The 15961-nt window shown below is 41.8% G+C and overlaps 1 protein-coding gene across 2 annotated transcripts in view; it reads right to left on the bottom strand.

Moving 5' to 3' along the window:
* The window catches only part of RECK (reversion inducing cysteine rich protein with kazal motifs), a 147053-nt gene that overhangs the window by 43923 nt on the left and 87169 nt on the right, over nucleotides 1-15961 (bottom strand). For both annotated transcript variants that reach the window (XM_075826870.1, XM_075826872.1), the window contains exons 10-11: nucleotides 6120-6299; nucleotides 5467-5679 (exon numbers count right to left, since the gene is read on the bottom strand). In XM_075826870.1, the coding sequence (XP_075682985.1) occupies nucleotides 5467-5679; nucleotides 6120-6299 (393 nt within the window). The remainder of the gene's footprint in view (nucleotides 1-5466; nucleotides 5680-6119; nucleotides 6300-15961) is intronic.

The following is a 15961-nucleotide window of genomic DNA, read 5'->3' as shown; positions in this document are numbered from 1 at the left end:
GAGCAGGAGAAGAGCTGCAGTGAAGACTCACAAATATCCTACATAAAAGGTAAGTGCATGTGTGTTTACAATGTGTTTAATGTGCATATTCATGTGTGTTTACAAGGTGTACTTTATGTGTATAATGTGCATACTCGTGTGTATAATGTGCATACTTTGTGTATAATGTGCATACTTTGTGTATAATGTGCATACTTTGTGTATAATGTGCATACTTTGTGTATAATGTGCATACTTTGTGTATAATGTGCCTACTTTGTGTACTTTGTGTATAATGTGCCTACTTTGTGTATAATGTGCCTAATTTGTGTATAATGTGCCTACTTTGTGTATAATGTGCCTACTTTGTGTATAATGTGCCTACTTTGTGTATAATGTGCCTACTTTGTGCATAATGTGCGTACTTTGTGCATACTGTGCGTACTTTGTGCATACTGTGCGTACTTTGTGTGTCTGTGATAGAGATAGAGTGTATATATACATACATATGTATAGTATGTATAGTGTGTGTATGTATGTATATATATATATATATATATATATATATATATTTCAGCAGCAATTCCGCAGAAACTAGCAGAAATTCCGCTACAGAAAAAAAGCACCATTTCCTGTGGTTTTTACTGCAGTAAGTGGTGCGTATTTTGCTGCGTTTTTCTCATTGTTGGGGGATGGTGACGTCTCCTCTGAAAAATCGCAGCAATTCTGTCCACTTTCCGCAGCAGGAATTGACATGCTGCAGTACGAGAAATACGCACCGCAGGACAAAATGTCTGGTCGGAAATCTTACGCAGCGTCTGGATGAGATTTGTTAAATCTCACTCACTTTGCTGCTACTGTATTCTGGGTATTTTACGGGCGGAAAATATGCAGCAATTCCGTTAAGTGTGGACAAGCCCTAATACCGTAGCAACAGAGTAGATTAGATGTGAACAATTCTCATTACACGCTGCGTAAATGATAAGCGGGAAATAAAAAGCTCAGAAATTGACCTGCGGTGCGGTTTTTTATTCCGCAGCATGTCAATTGTATTTGCGTAAACGCTGCTCATTTGTTTTGGGTTTTCCCCATTTAACGCGGAGGTAAAACCCGCAACAAATAACAGATGTTATGTAACGCAATTTAGAAAAAATAAAAATCTTATACTTGCCCAGAATTCTGTTTCTTCGTCCAGGCCGGCCTCCTGGGATGACGTTTCACCCCATGCGACCGCTGCAGCCAATCACAGGCTGCAGCAGTCATATGGGATAAAATGTCATCCCAGGGCTGCAGCGACACTGTGTAGCACTATATACAAGGGGGGGGGGAGCACTGTGTGGCACTATATACAAGGGGGGGAGCGCTGTGTTGCACTATATACAAGGGGGAGTGCTGTGTGGCTCTATCTATAGGGGGCTGTGTGACGCTCTCTACAGGGAGTTGTGTGTGTGGTGCTATCTACAGGTGTGTGTGGCTCTATCTACAGGTGTGTGTGTGTGTGTGTGTGTGTGTCTGTGTGTGGCTCTATCTACAGGGGTGTGTGTGTGTGTGTGGCTTTATCTACAGTGGGGTGTGTGTGTGGCTTTATCTACAGGGGGGAGTGTGTGTGGCGCTGTCTACATGGGGGGTTGGCGCTGTGTCCCTGCACAGTGTGATACGGTCAGTATGTAGGGACACATCCCTGTGAAAGGGGAATCGTAACACCCATTTGTTAATGCTTGTGCAAAAAGGAAGTGCTAGCAATAGTTACGGCACGGCAGGGTGGCGGTGGAGAAGGGGGGCCCAAGTTTGGGTAACAGCCCAGGGCCCATGGTCTTCTTAATCCGCCACTGTGTATATGACAACATGGACGGATACAAATCTTTGGTTTAGGTTATATATAGTAGATAATACATTCAGTGCAGTTAATATAGTGGTTTTATTAGAAATACAGTAATTGTAGTATTGCATTCTACCCCGGGCGGTCCTCTTAGGTCTGTTTCCCTTCCCTCCACCTCTCTTTCAGCTTCTGAGTTCACCAGTATAGGCCTACTCTCCTTCATGTTTCCATCTCCTGTTGTGTGACCTGACAGGAAGTGAAAGTCAAATGTAGAGCAATGAAAATAATTTTTCAGCCTAGTCATCTATTTTTCCCCCTATAAATGATACATTCTCCTTTAAAGTGGCCTTCGCTTTCTGAGCACTGAGGGATTGTGCAGTCTATGTTACCGACTGAATGTGACAGAAGAGCATTGTGTACAATGTGCCGAAAGCGCCTGTAGATGTAAGCTTTGTTCTAGCATCTGTCCTTATATCTTCAAACAGACTGTGACTAGTGACTGTGCTGCCATTTCTGTCATTAGGATCTGTGCTGCTTTTTCATGAGTGGCTGTCCCTGCATCTTGAGAGTATTCTTAGGGTATGTTCACACGCTAGAGTCTAAAAACAAGGCAAAACAGCTCCTGATTTTCAGAAGTTTTTTAAGCCACTCGCGATTTTCGCAGGGTTTTTTTACAGCCGTTTTTGGAGCGGTTTTCAATGGTCTATGAAAAACGGACCTGCACTTCTTTTTTGCTGCCTTTTTTTACGCGGCCGTTTTGAAAAACGGCCGCGTAAAAAAACGGCCCATCGGAATAGAACGCCGTTTTTCCCATTGAAATCAATGGGCAGATGCTTGGAGGCGTTCTGCTTCAGATTTTTCGGCCGTGTAAAATGTTATGCGGCCACAGTGTGTTTCACTGTGAGATGACTCAACAGTATAAGGCCCAGTTTACAGAGAGTTTTTGGGCACTGATCTTGACCTGGAAACTGGAATCTGCGCCAAAAAAACGGCCAAAATTGGGAGGCAGAGGCGTGCTTTTTCCCAGGCGGCTTTTAGCAGTTCCGCCTCTGACCTCCTGAAGGAATTTTGAGGCAGTTTTTTTCTGCCTGCAAAAAAACTCTATGTGGACTAGGCCTAAGAGTAAGGCCTTATTTACACGAGCGTAGTTTACGTCCGTGATACGGACCTATGTTAGTCAATGGGGCCGTTCAGACATTCCGTGATTTTAACGCAGCGGATACTCACGACATGTCCTATAACTCACGACATGTCCTATACTTGGGCGTTTTTCGTGCATCACGCACCCATTGAGGTCAATGGGTGGGTGAAAATCACGCATAGCACACGGAAGCACTGACGTGTGTCGCGCGTGATTCGCGCTACAGTTGGTAAATGAAGGAAAAAAAAAACCACCACATTGATTGCAGTTTCTAAGCATCGAAACCGCGTGTCATAAGGATGGCATATGCGTGAAAATCACGCAGCCACGTACCATTCACTGATGACACATGGAACTGCAACGCGCACAAAACGCACACGTTCGTATGAATTTCGCCTAAGGGTATGTTCACACGGCTTATTTCCCAATAATTGGAAGCGTTCTATTCCGACAGGGCGTTTTTTTTTACGGCGCCGTATTGAAAAACGGCCATGTTAAAAAACGCCCGCGAAAAAGAAGTGCATGTCATTTCTTGAGCCGTTTTTGGAGCCTTTTTTCATTGACTCTAGAAAAACAGCTCCAAAAACGGCCGTAAAAAAAGCAGCGAAAAGCGCTAGTCTATTAATAAAACGTCTGAAAATCAGGGGATGTTTTCCCTTGAAAACAGTTCCGTATTTTAAGACGTTTTTTTGCTAAGCATCTGAACATACCCTTAGGGTATGTTCACAAGCACAAGTAAAAATGACTAAAATTTAGAGCTATTTTCAAGGGAAAACAGCCTCTGATTTTCAGCTGTTTTTGAAGCAGAAGACGTTTGAGACGTTTTTGGAGCTGTTTTTTAATTGACCCTATGAAAAACAGCTCCAAAACTGGCTCAAGAAGTGACATGCTCCTTTTTTACATGGCGTCTTTTTACGGACTGTTTTTTAAAACAGGCGTAAAAAACTAAATGCTGCTTTTCCCATTGATTAAAATGGGAAGCGGTTTGTTGGCGTTTCACTAGCATTTTCCAAGGCGTATTTCGAGGCGTTTATGCCCAGAAAAAAAATGCCTGAAAACACCTCGTGTATACCCTTAGGGGGATATCCTTTGTAAAGCCCCTGTACGCATTGATTTTGCTGGTAGCTGTATAAATATGTATGCAGCAAGGATTTTATCATAGTGCAAAAATGTTCAACAAACTGGAAAAAAAATGCAAGTGATTATGCAGTAGATGATGGATCCATTTTGATTGATCAAATCCACTTGAATTATCCAGTCTATGACAAATTTTGGCGAAAAATCCTTCTGTGTATGGCCAGCTTTGATTTAAGCCAGTGAAGAACTGGAAACTAGTCACGCAGAAGGCTAGATTGACACCATGTTTGGACGCCAGGAAATTCTACAAACGTTACGTATAACATGACTATTGATTATCATTAGTCAAACAAATGCTAAAAGACTGATCTTTGGTATAGCGAGACTGGTATGTGTCATATACCTTTGCCTCAACTCTACTGAAAAACCTAGTCAATGTTTTTTACAATGCCAGTCAATAGCAGACTTATGCAAATGTGGCGCATACAATGTAACCGTCCTGCCGAACATAAACCCTGAATGCAAAGGACTAATATTGATGTCACGGATAAATAAAAGTTTGAGATTGTAATGTTTTAAACCGAAACTATATAATTACAGTATACATCACAGACTTTTTACAGCGTCGTCATTGGCTGAAAAAAAAAGCAAAAAAACCCCAAAATGAAGTAGTAAATAAACTGAGTGCACTGTGAAAGGAAGACAGGTAAAGGCCCCATGCACAGGGCCATGCCCGTAATCACGGGCCGCAATTGCAGGCACGGCCGGCAGCATTCTCATCCGCATTCAAAGTATGGGGGCACGTCCTGTAAAACGCAAAAGATAGGACATGTCCTATCTTTTGCGGAACACGTCTATGGCTCGGACACCTTCCCGTAAATAAATGGGATAGTGTTATTTACCCCCGTGTGCATGGGGCCTATAGTGCTGAAATAAAGCCACTAGTTTGGGATAGAAAGACCAACCTTTGACCTGAAAACTTGTTCAGAATAAGGCCTCATGCACATAACCGTAAGGGTTTTTACTGTCCGCAAATACAGATCCAATGGCTACGGATACACATCGGTAGCCGCCTGCAATTGCGGAAAGGCTCATAGACTTTGCAATTGCGCACAAGAATAGGACGTGTTTTATAATTTGTGGATCATTTCTATGGGCCGGACACACATCCGTAAATATACCGAAAGGTGTCCGTGGCCAATGGAAATGAATGGGTCTGCAATTTCATCCGTAATTATGGATGAAAATTACGGTCGTGTGCATGGAGCCTAACACTCTGGGATTCTCTGATACATGCATCCACGAACAAGAAGTCATAAGAAAATATGAAATGGAAGGATAACATTTTTACTTTGCCTTTTATCATGGCATTTAGTAAACTACTACTGTACTGGCTTGATGTAAAACTACGAAAAATAAGTTCTATTGTATAGTAATGAGCCCCCCTTACTTGCAGATGATGCTTCCTCTAGATTTACTATGACATGGTTTAATCTGGAGTGAGCAAGCAATTGCCTTCCACATTTCTGGATGACATTTCCTAATATCTTGAACAGGAATATTCATGAAAGGCATCTTGATGCTTCCTTTCTCCCACAGCTTCATGTCATTCATTGCTCCCTGGTCTGATTGAGCATTACAGCTGCGAAATAATTCCGTTGGCCTAAAAATAAATGCAAACAAAATTAAGCGTCTGGTTTTACTAAAAATTAATCTCGCTAATATCTGCATGCATACGTGAGTATTGATATATCAAACACAGGGACAAAGTAGCACATTTCACAGGCATGTTTTACGGAGTAGAAAATGGAACAAGCGCGCGCGCCATATTTATAAAGCATCTTATCAAGTTTTACACGGCTCATGTGCCATTTTCCATGCCAAGAAAAACGGCTAGCGCGCGCTAGGTTCAATGACCACTTGCACATTACATTGTAGAAGGGTCTTCTATAACCAGTATCATGTAGACATTTTATGCCTTTTGCAATTGTCACATACAAGTTGCCCCACTTTAGCCAACAGAAAAATGTCAGCAAGATGACACTTTTTTTTTTAGAAATGTCGCTCTAAGAAAATCACAGCATATTTAACAATGACTTTTACCGGTTGTTAAAATTGGTACAGTATGTGAGATTCCGGCATCCCAGTTGACAAGGTTCTCGCACATCTGCTAGGCATGTTAACATTTGTGTCTCCATAGGATTGTATTCACATGAAAGATCAAACTCTTGCCAGTTCTGTGTGTTTCCCCAACTTGTGTTGTACAGTTTTGTACACAAATCCCTAAAATCAGAGAATAAAATACAGTAAGTATACAATTACACATGAATTACATATGGCAAGATCTGGTTAGTCACATCACAGGCCTCAGCAGTGACGCGCCTTTCTTGTCAGCATCACCGCTGAGGCCTGTGATTGGCTGCAGTGGTCACATGGATGGAACGGGACATCCTCACTTCCTGATAAAGTAAACGGACCCGTAGAGTAGTTACCAGGTGAGTAATACTTATTCTGTTATTTATCACATCTCCTTCCTCCAGCATGGCTTTTAAATGTCCCGGACAACCCCTTAAATGGCATAAAATGGGACGATGTATCTAAAAACTAAAAGTACGCAAACTAAAACAAAAGCCTCCACTATAGGTCTGGTGAGAGATATAAAGCTTATGGTAATGAACAAGTTAGAAATAGAAGGAAAACAATGTAGGGGGGCAATAAATGATAGCATTCAAATATTTAAAATAAATACGTTTTGTAAAAGACTAATAATAGCAGCAAGAATTTAAATAGAGAGACTCGTTGCCAAAGAAAGTAAAAGTAACCCAAAATTCTTTTTCAACTAAATAAATAATAAGGGGCTTAGAACTAGATGTGTGGGCCCTGTCAGAAATAATTTGGGTGTAATGGTAGAGAAGGATGACGAAAAAGCCAATCTATTTAACGCCTTCATTTGTATTTTCAAATGACAGATGACATAATTAGGGATGAAGTAAATTTTTCATTAACCCCTTCCTGATGTATGACGTATAGTTATGTGATAGCTGGGTAGGGAAGTATGGAGCGGACTCACAGGCTGAGCCCGCTCCATACAATGTGGATGTCGGCTGTTACGAGCTAGATTACGCTCGAGCGCGAGCCTGCTCGTTTAACCCCTTATATGCCACGATCACTAGTGGCCGCGGCATCTAAAGCATTAGAGAGAGGGGTGCGACCCCCTCTGACAACCTATCGACCCCCTCTGCGATCAAAGGGTTCTGATGGTTGGCATGGCAGCCTGGAGGCCTAATAAAGGCTTATCTTTGTACTCCTATTAAGCCCTGCCTCCTTAATAGAAGCCTGTCAGAAATTGCACTATATAGTGCTAGCGATCCAACGATCGCTGGTTCAAGTCCCCTAGGCGGACTAATAAAAAAATAGTAAAAATCAGTTAGTTGTTTTTTTTTATGTACAAAAAAAAATATTAAATGTAAAAAAACAAAATCATTTTCTCCCTAGAGCATTGTAAAAAAATAAAATTCAAATAAACTTCATTGGTATAATCGTGCCTGTAAAAGTCTGAACTCTTACAATATAACATTATTCAACGCCCATGGTGAACGCCCAATGAAATTGAAAATGAATTGTTTTCTGATAAAACGTGGAAATTTTAAATTTTTACAAGGAATAAAGGAGAAAATGCACCCCAACATTTGAAAAGCAATTTCTCCAGATTACGGCAATACCCCATATGTGGTAATAAACTGCTGTTTGGACACACGACAGGGCTCAGGAGGGTAGGAGCGACATTTGGCTTTTGAAGCTCAAGTTTTGCTGGAATAGTTTTTGGATGTCAGGTCGCATTTGCAAAGCCCCTGAGGGACCAAAACAAAGGAAACCCCCCAAAAGTGACCCCATTTTGGAAACTAAAGCCCTCAAGGAATTTATTGAGGGGTATAGTGAGCATTTAGACCCCACAGGTTTTTTTGCTGAATTTAGTGGAATTAGGCAAATGAATATCAACATTTTTTACACTAAAATGTTGAAGTTTTTCATTTCCCCAAGGGATAAAGGAGAAAAAGCCGCCCAACAATTGTAAAGCAATCTCTCCCGAGTACGGCAATATCCCACATGTGGTCATAAACTGCTGTTTAGACACACGGCAGGACTCAGAAAGGCAGGAGGCATTTTTGGCATGCAGATCTTGCGGATTTGATTTTTGGGCACCATGTCGAAATTGCAAAACACGGACGTACCAGAGTACAGTGGAAGCCCCCAAGATGTGACCCCATTTTAGAAACTACACCCCTCAAGGCATTTATAATTTGCCTGGAGAAATGACAGGGCTCAGAATTGATGAGCACCATGCGAATTTGAGGCTTATTTTGGTGATTTTCACAGCATTGGCCCACAATTGCAGGGCACTGAGGTCAAATAGTAAAACAAACCCCCAAGTAGTGATCCCCATCTTGGAAACTACACCCCGTAGGGCATATTAAAGGGGTGTAGTGAGCATTTTGACCCCACGTGTTTTTTCATTAGAAATGAATGCGTAGTGGATGGTGCAAAGTAAAAATTTCAATTTTCCACTGATGTGCCAATTTAGGGCACAATACGTTGTGCTCAGTTTGTGCCACTAAAGACAAATACCTCATAAAATGTTAAGCGGGTTCTCCCGGGTATGGCGATACCAAATATGTGGACGTGAACTGCTGTTTGGGCACGATGTATGGCTCAGAACGAAGGAAACGCCATTTGGCTTTTGGAGATCAGATTTTTCTTGGTAGTTTTTCTGTTTGGGGTTTTGCTAGTATTTCAGTTTGTAATGTGGGGGCATGTGTAGGCTGGGCAGAGATCATCAGGGCATAATAAGAGGCTATAATAAAAGGTAAATAAATAATATTTCACAGATGTGTGGCCACTGATAAATGGTGACCAATCTTATCCGCTTTTGGAACACTCTGCACATTTTGCACATATTCTGAGAGATAGAACTTCTTTATTTTTGGTGGAGCTGTGTGAGGGCTTATTTGTTGTGGGATAATCTGTGGTTTTCATTGGTACCATTTTGGGGTACACGCGATTTTTTTATCACTTTTTATTAAATTTTTTGGCAAGCGCCAGCAATTCTGACTATGCTTTCTATTCTTTATTTTTTTTTTTACATTGTTCACCATGGGCTATAAATGACATTTTACTTTATTCTGCAGGTCAATATGATTGCAGTGATACCAAATGTATATAGTTTTCTTTGTTTTGCAGCGTTTGCACAAAAAAAATAACTTATTTAAATAATAAATTTTTTGTGTCACGATATTATGAGAGCGATAACTTTTTTATTTTTCATCAAAAAAGCTGTGTGAGGGCTTGTTTTTTTCGGGACAGGCTTTTTATTGGTACTGTTTTGGGGTACATGCGACTTTTGATTACTTTTTATGCTATGTTTTGTGAGGGGTGGTGACCAAAAAAAAGAGATTCTGGCATTGTTTTTTATTTTTTGTGGTGTTCACCGTGCGGGAAAAATAAGATTAGAGTCGTTACGGAAACGGTGATACCAAATATATGTACTTTTTTTAACGTTTTAATTTTTTTCCTATAATAAATGAATTATTAGAGGAAAAAAGGAAGTGTTTGTATTTTTTAACTTGAAACTTTTATTTTTACACTTTTATTCAACATTTTTATTAACTTTTTGTTTTGTCCCACTAGGGGACTTGAAGGCCTGCACTTCTGATCTTTATGCTAATACATTGCACTACCCACGTAGTACAATGCATTAGAGCTGTCAGTTACTCACTGACAGCAAGCCTATTAGGCCCCATCTCCGGGCGGGGCCTAATGGGCTTCCATACGTAGCAGACAGGAGGCCGTTGTTAGGCATCCAGTTGCCATAGCAACGATCGGCAACCCTGCGATCACATCGCAGCGATGCCGATCGGCTTCAAACCACTAAAATGCCGCAATCGCTTTTGATCACCGTATCTAAGGGGTTAATGCTGTTACAGCAAGGTGTCAGCTGTAACATACAGCTCACATCGGTGGCTGATGTCACAGGCTCAGCTTCTTCGTCTTTAGGCCGTGGCTCCGAGCAGGACCTAACAGGCTTCTGTACGTGGCAGACATGAGGCCATTGTTAGGCCTCCAGTCTGCCAAAGCAGCTATCGGAACACCGCAATTACATCGCAGGGTTCCGATCTGCTGGTAAACCACATAGATGCAGCACTCGCATCTTCTGAGCCCACACCAGCAACGCAATGTACAGTTATGTTGTGTTGCCTTAAGACCTTGGTGACAACAACGTAATAGTACGTTGTATGTCGCCAAGGGGATAAGTCCCCTAGGGGGTCTAAAAAAAGAATAAAGTTAATACAATTTGGAACAATATAAAAAAACTATTTCCCAATTTTTTTAAAATGGAAACAATAAAAAAAATAAACAACAGTGGTATTAACACTTCTGTAAAAGTCAGGGCTATTATAATATAACGTTTATGATCTCACATCGTGACACCAGAAAAGAATGTAACTACCAGAATTGTCGTTTTTTTCTTGTCACGTATCCTCCCCCTAAAATTGGAATAAAAATTTATCAAAAACATGCATGTACCCCAATGGTACTATTAAAAACTACAGCACGTGACGAAAAAATAAGCTCTCATACCGCTCAATCAATGGATAAGAAAAAAAGTTATGGCTCTCAGAATATGGCGACAAATTTTTTTAACATTTTTTACAGATGTTTTTTTCCATGTAAAAGTAGTAAAATATTTTTTAAAAACTATAAATTTGATATCGCTGTAATCGTATTGACCAACAGAATAAAGTAAAAATGTCGATTTAATTGCATGTCGAATGTCGCAAAAATGAAGCGCATAAAAACAATTGGGGAATCGTTGTTTATTTCATTTTCCACCGCACAAAGAATTTTTTTACGGTTTCCTAGGAAATTATATAATTCAATAAATTGTGCCACGAAAAACTACAACTCCTCCTGCAAAAATCAAGCCCTCATAGAGCCATATCGACAGAAAAATAAAAAAGTTATGGCTTTTGGAAGGGGGGGGCGGGAATGAAAATGAAAACCTGAGAAATGGCTGCTGCGGGAAGGGGTTAAAGGGGTATTCCAGCCGAAAACATTTTTCGCCTATCCAATGGATTGGTGTTAAATGCTAGAACGTTAGGGGTCTGACTGTTGGGACCCCCATTGAAGGAAGGACACCGTTCCCCCGTTCCACCCAGCCACAAGATAACAGCTAGGAGGAGTTTGAATGGGGCATGCGCCGTGTCGCTCCATTCAGAGTCTATGGCACTGATGGAAACAGCCAAGTGTACGGGTAGGCTGTTTCTATCAGTGCCATAGAGTCTGAGTGGAGCGGCAAAGCCACCATCTTACTGTTGGGGCAAACCGGGTCCCCCGTTCATGCGGTTGGTAGGGATCTCAGCAGTCGGAACCCCACCAATCTTGCATTTATCACCTATCCAGTGGATAGGCGAAAAATGCCTTAGGCTGGAATACCCCTTTAAATGTCCCCTGCTTTACCAGGCAAGCAGTGCAGCGCCACCTTAAAAAACGGAAAATAGAATAGTCAGTTCAGATGGCATGCCTCCCCAAGTTCTGCAGGAATTAAGTACTGTGATAGACAGACCCATTTCTAATATCTATCATGACAGGGTGTGTTCCACAGGACTGGGGCATCGCAAATGTGGTGGCAACAAATAAAAAGACATCAAAAAGTGAGCCCACAAACTATAGACTTGTAAGTTTAAACTACACAGTGGGTAAAATATGTTAAGGTTATCTAAGAGATGCTATCCTGGAGTATCTCAAAGAAAATAAACATAACGCAGCATCATCATGGGTTTATGATGGATCGGTCCTTTCAAACTAATCTGATCAGCTTCTACGAAGAGGTGAATTCTAGACTAGAAATTGGTAAGACTGTGGATATTGTGTATCTGCACTTTTTTAAAGGTGCTTGCTACTGTGCCATATAAAAGTTTGGTATATAATATGAAAATTAGGGGAGAATATGCGTAATTGGGTTAACAACTGGCTCAGTGACAGACAACAGAGTGTGGTTATTAACCCCATCCTCACATTTAACTTTTATTGCATCATAGCCGGGAAAGGATACTTGGTCAGGGCTCCTTTTGCATGAATTACTGCATCAATATGTCGTGGCATGGAGGCGATCAGCCTGTGGCACTGCTGAGGTGTAATGGAAGCCCAGGTTGCTTTGATAGCAGCCTTCAGCTCGTCTGCATTGTTGGGTCTAGTGTCTCTCATCTTCCTCTTGACAATACCCCATAGATTCTCTATGGGGTTTAGGTCAGGTGAGTTTGCTGGCCAATCAAGCACAGTGATACTTTGATTATTAAACCAGGTATTGGTACATTTGGCAGTGTGGGCAGGTGCCAAGTCCTGCTGGAAAATGAAATCAACATCTCCATAAAGCTTGTCAGCAGAGGAAAGCATGAAGTGCTCTAGAATTTGCTGGTAGACGGCTGTGTTGACTCTGGACTTGATATAACACAGAGTGGACAAACATCAGTAGATGACATGGCTCCCCAAACCATCACTGACTGTGGAAACTTCACACTGGACCACAAGCAACTTGGATTGATGCCTCTCCACTCTTCCTCCAGACTCTGGGACCTTGATTTCCAAGTGAAATGCAAAATTTACTTTCATCTGAAAACAGGACTTGGGACCACTGACCAGCACTTTTTCTCCTTAGCTCAGGTAAGACGCTTCTGACGTTGTCTCTGGGTCATGAGTGGCTTGACACAAGGAATGCGACAGTTGTAGCCCATGTCCTGGATACGTGTCTGTGTGGTGGCTCTTGAAGCACTGACTGCAGCCGCAATCGACTCCTTGTGAATCTCCCCCAGATTCTTGAATGGCCTTCTCTTGACTATCCTTTCCAGGCTGCGGTTATCCCTGTTGCTTGTGCACCTTTTTCTACCACACTTTTTCCTTCCTCTCAACTTTTCATTAATATGCTTGGATACAGCACTCTGTGAACAGCCAGCTTCTTTAGCAATGTCCTTTTGTGGCTTACCTTCCTTGTGGAGGGTATCAATGACTGTCTTCTGGACAACGGTCAAGTCAGCAGTGTTCCCCATGATTGTGTAGCCTACTGAATCAGACTGTTGGACAATTTAAAGGCTTAGGAAACCTTTGCAGGTGTTTTGTGTTGATTAGCTGATTCGACTGTGACACAATGAGTCTACAATCTTCAACTTTTACCCAATATTAAAATTTTCTGAGAGACTAAATTCTGTGTTTTCATTAACGGTTAACCATAATCTTCAACATTAAAAGAAAAAAATTCTGGACATAGATCACTCTGTGTGTAATGAATCTATATAATATAGGAGTTTCACTTTTTGAATTGAATTACTGAAATAAATTAACTTTTTGATGATATTCAAATTAATTGAGAAGGACCTGTACAATAAAACAGGAGCTGGATACACCTGTGGGAAAACACTTCTCTGGACCAGACCACAGTTTGGCAGATTTAGGGCTTATTCAGACGAACGGGATATACGTCCGTGCAACGCGCGTGATTTTCATGCGCATCGCACCGACATATATTAGTCTATGGGGCCGTGCAGACATGTGCGGGATTTTTACGCAGCGTTGGTCCGCTGCGTAAAAGTCACGACATGTCCGTTCTTTGAGCGTTTTTCGCGCCTCACGTACCCATTGAAGTCAATGGGTGCGTGAAAACCACGCATGTCACACGGAAGCAGTTCCGTGCGAACAGCGTGATTCACGCAACAGCTGTTAAAAGGATGAATGAAAACAGAAAAGCACAACGTGCTTTTCTGTTTACAAACATCCAAATGGAGTGTCATAATGATGGCGGCTGCGCGAAAACCACGCAGCCGCGCATCATATGATGCTGCCACACGGAGCTGTCAAGTGCCTTTTGCGCAGGCAAAACGCCGCGTTTTTTGCGTGCGCAAAAGGCACACGCTTGTGTGAATCCAGCCTAATACTGAAGGGTCATTTTAAGGGTATGTTCACATGCTAAAGTAAAAACTGCTGTAAAATATGGAGCGGTTTTCAAGGGAAAACAGCCTCTGATTTTCAGCCGTTTTTAAAGAATCAAACGTTTTTTTTGATGCGTTATTTGAGCTGTTTTTCTATTGACACAAAAACGTCTAAAGAAGTGACATAATACTTCTTCTTACAAGGCATTTTTTACACGCCGTTTTTTCAAACGTCTAAAAAAACACCCCGTCTGAACGAAACACAGTTTTTCCCATTGAAATCAATGGGCAGATGTTTGTAGGCGTTCAGCTTCCATTTTTCTCAGGAGTTTTTCAAGGCGTTTACGCCTCTGAAAAATACCTGAAAACACTGCGTGTGAACATACCCTAAGAACGACAGAGAAAGAAAAATTTGTGAATTCAAGCGGATGATAACATTCCAGTCATGGACAGAAGACCTCAATCTAACACCTGGATTTATGAGCCACTACGTGGACACACGTCACATCCCCCAACAGACTGACTCCAGATCCCTTAACTTCTAAGGTCTCATTCAGACGAGCGTGTATCACGTCCGTCACACGGACTCATGTATTTCAATGGGGCCGTTCACACAACCATTGATTCAATGGAGCGTGTGAATGGTCCGTGAAAAAATAGGACAAGTCCTATTTTAGTGCATGTCACGCATCCCTCCCTAGACTCTATCTGTGATAACGTGTCCCGCACGGGTGCAGCTCTGATGTGAAAAACTGCAGTTTTTCATGCTCGAGGTTAGCTACGTTTGTCTGAATGTAGCCTAAAGGGGGTTTTACACTGGGCGATTATAGGGCAGACAAGCGTTCATATTATCTGCAACACTTGTGGCAGATAATTGCCCTGTGTAAACAGGGGAACGATCAGCAGATGAACGAGCAAACGTTTGATCAATTGTAGTAACGAGCGTTCGCAGTGGCGGATTAATTAGACCATGGGCCCTGGGCTGTTACCCAAACTTGGGCCCCCCTTCCGCACTGCCGCGCCGTAACTATGTGTTTGCGAAGTTTTTTCCGTAGACAATGCAGGTTTCTTTTTTTATCGTTTTTATACACACCTTTTTTGCTATTTTAGAATTTTTATTCATTGAAAATAATAGTAAAAAATTAAGCTTTTTTAAGTTTCAGATATTTTTTTTTGATAACATAGTTTTACCCTAAAATAGACCTTTTATTTGTAATCGTCATTGTTTACCGTAAATTTTAATATATTACATGTCTATATTAGGGTAATTGGGTCAGCGCTAGCATTACAACAATGATTAGCGGGGGGGAACGTTTTTTTTTGGGGTGGGTATTTTATGTGCATTTATTATTTAATTTTTATTTGCACTTTACTTTACTATTTTTTTATTACTATGGTCTGTCCCTCAAAGGTCAAAAAAGACCTTTGGGGAACTTTATAGATTTTTCTTTCTTTCTTTTACACCATGTTTTTCCACTGTAACTGGGGCTGCACAGCAGCCCCAGTTACAGGGGAAATCAGCCCTCTCATAGTGACGATTGTCACTAACTGGGCTGTGCTGGGTCTAGTAAGACCCAGCAGCAGTCTCTCAGTAACGGCACCCGGCGATCATGTGACCAGTCACATGATCACCGGGAGGAATAGAGACAGCGCCGCTGCTGCTGTCTCTATTCCTGTACACAGCGTTCATTGAGCGCTGTGTAAAAAGACATCAGAGAAGACAGAAGCAGCGAAAGATGCTTCTATCCTCTCCTCAGGGTCCCCGGCAGTCACTGACAGCTGGAGACCCGACATTCAGCTGCCCGATCGCGCGGGCAGCAAGTTAAAACCCGAGCCGTAAAAAGTCTATGGCTCGGGTTTTAAGGACCCTGACCTCTGGCCGTAAAAATACAGCCAGCGGTCGGGAACCAGTTAATGTTAGTTGGGCAGGAGGATAAACCTGCAGCCAGTACTAACCTCAGCGATGGT

Source organism: Rhinoderma darwinii, chromosome 5 (genome assembly GCF_050947455.1).
Source record: "Rhinoderma darwinii isolate aRhiDar2 chromosome 5, aRhiDar2.hap1, whole genome shotgun sequence".
Taxonomy (NCBI): domain Eukaryota; kingdom Metazoa; phylum Chordata; class Amphibia; order Anura; family Rhinodermatidae; genus Rhinoderma; species Rhinoderma darwinii.
This window is presented reverse-complemented; position numbering and strand designations above follow the sequence as displayed.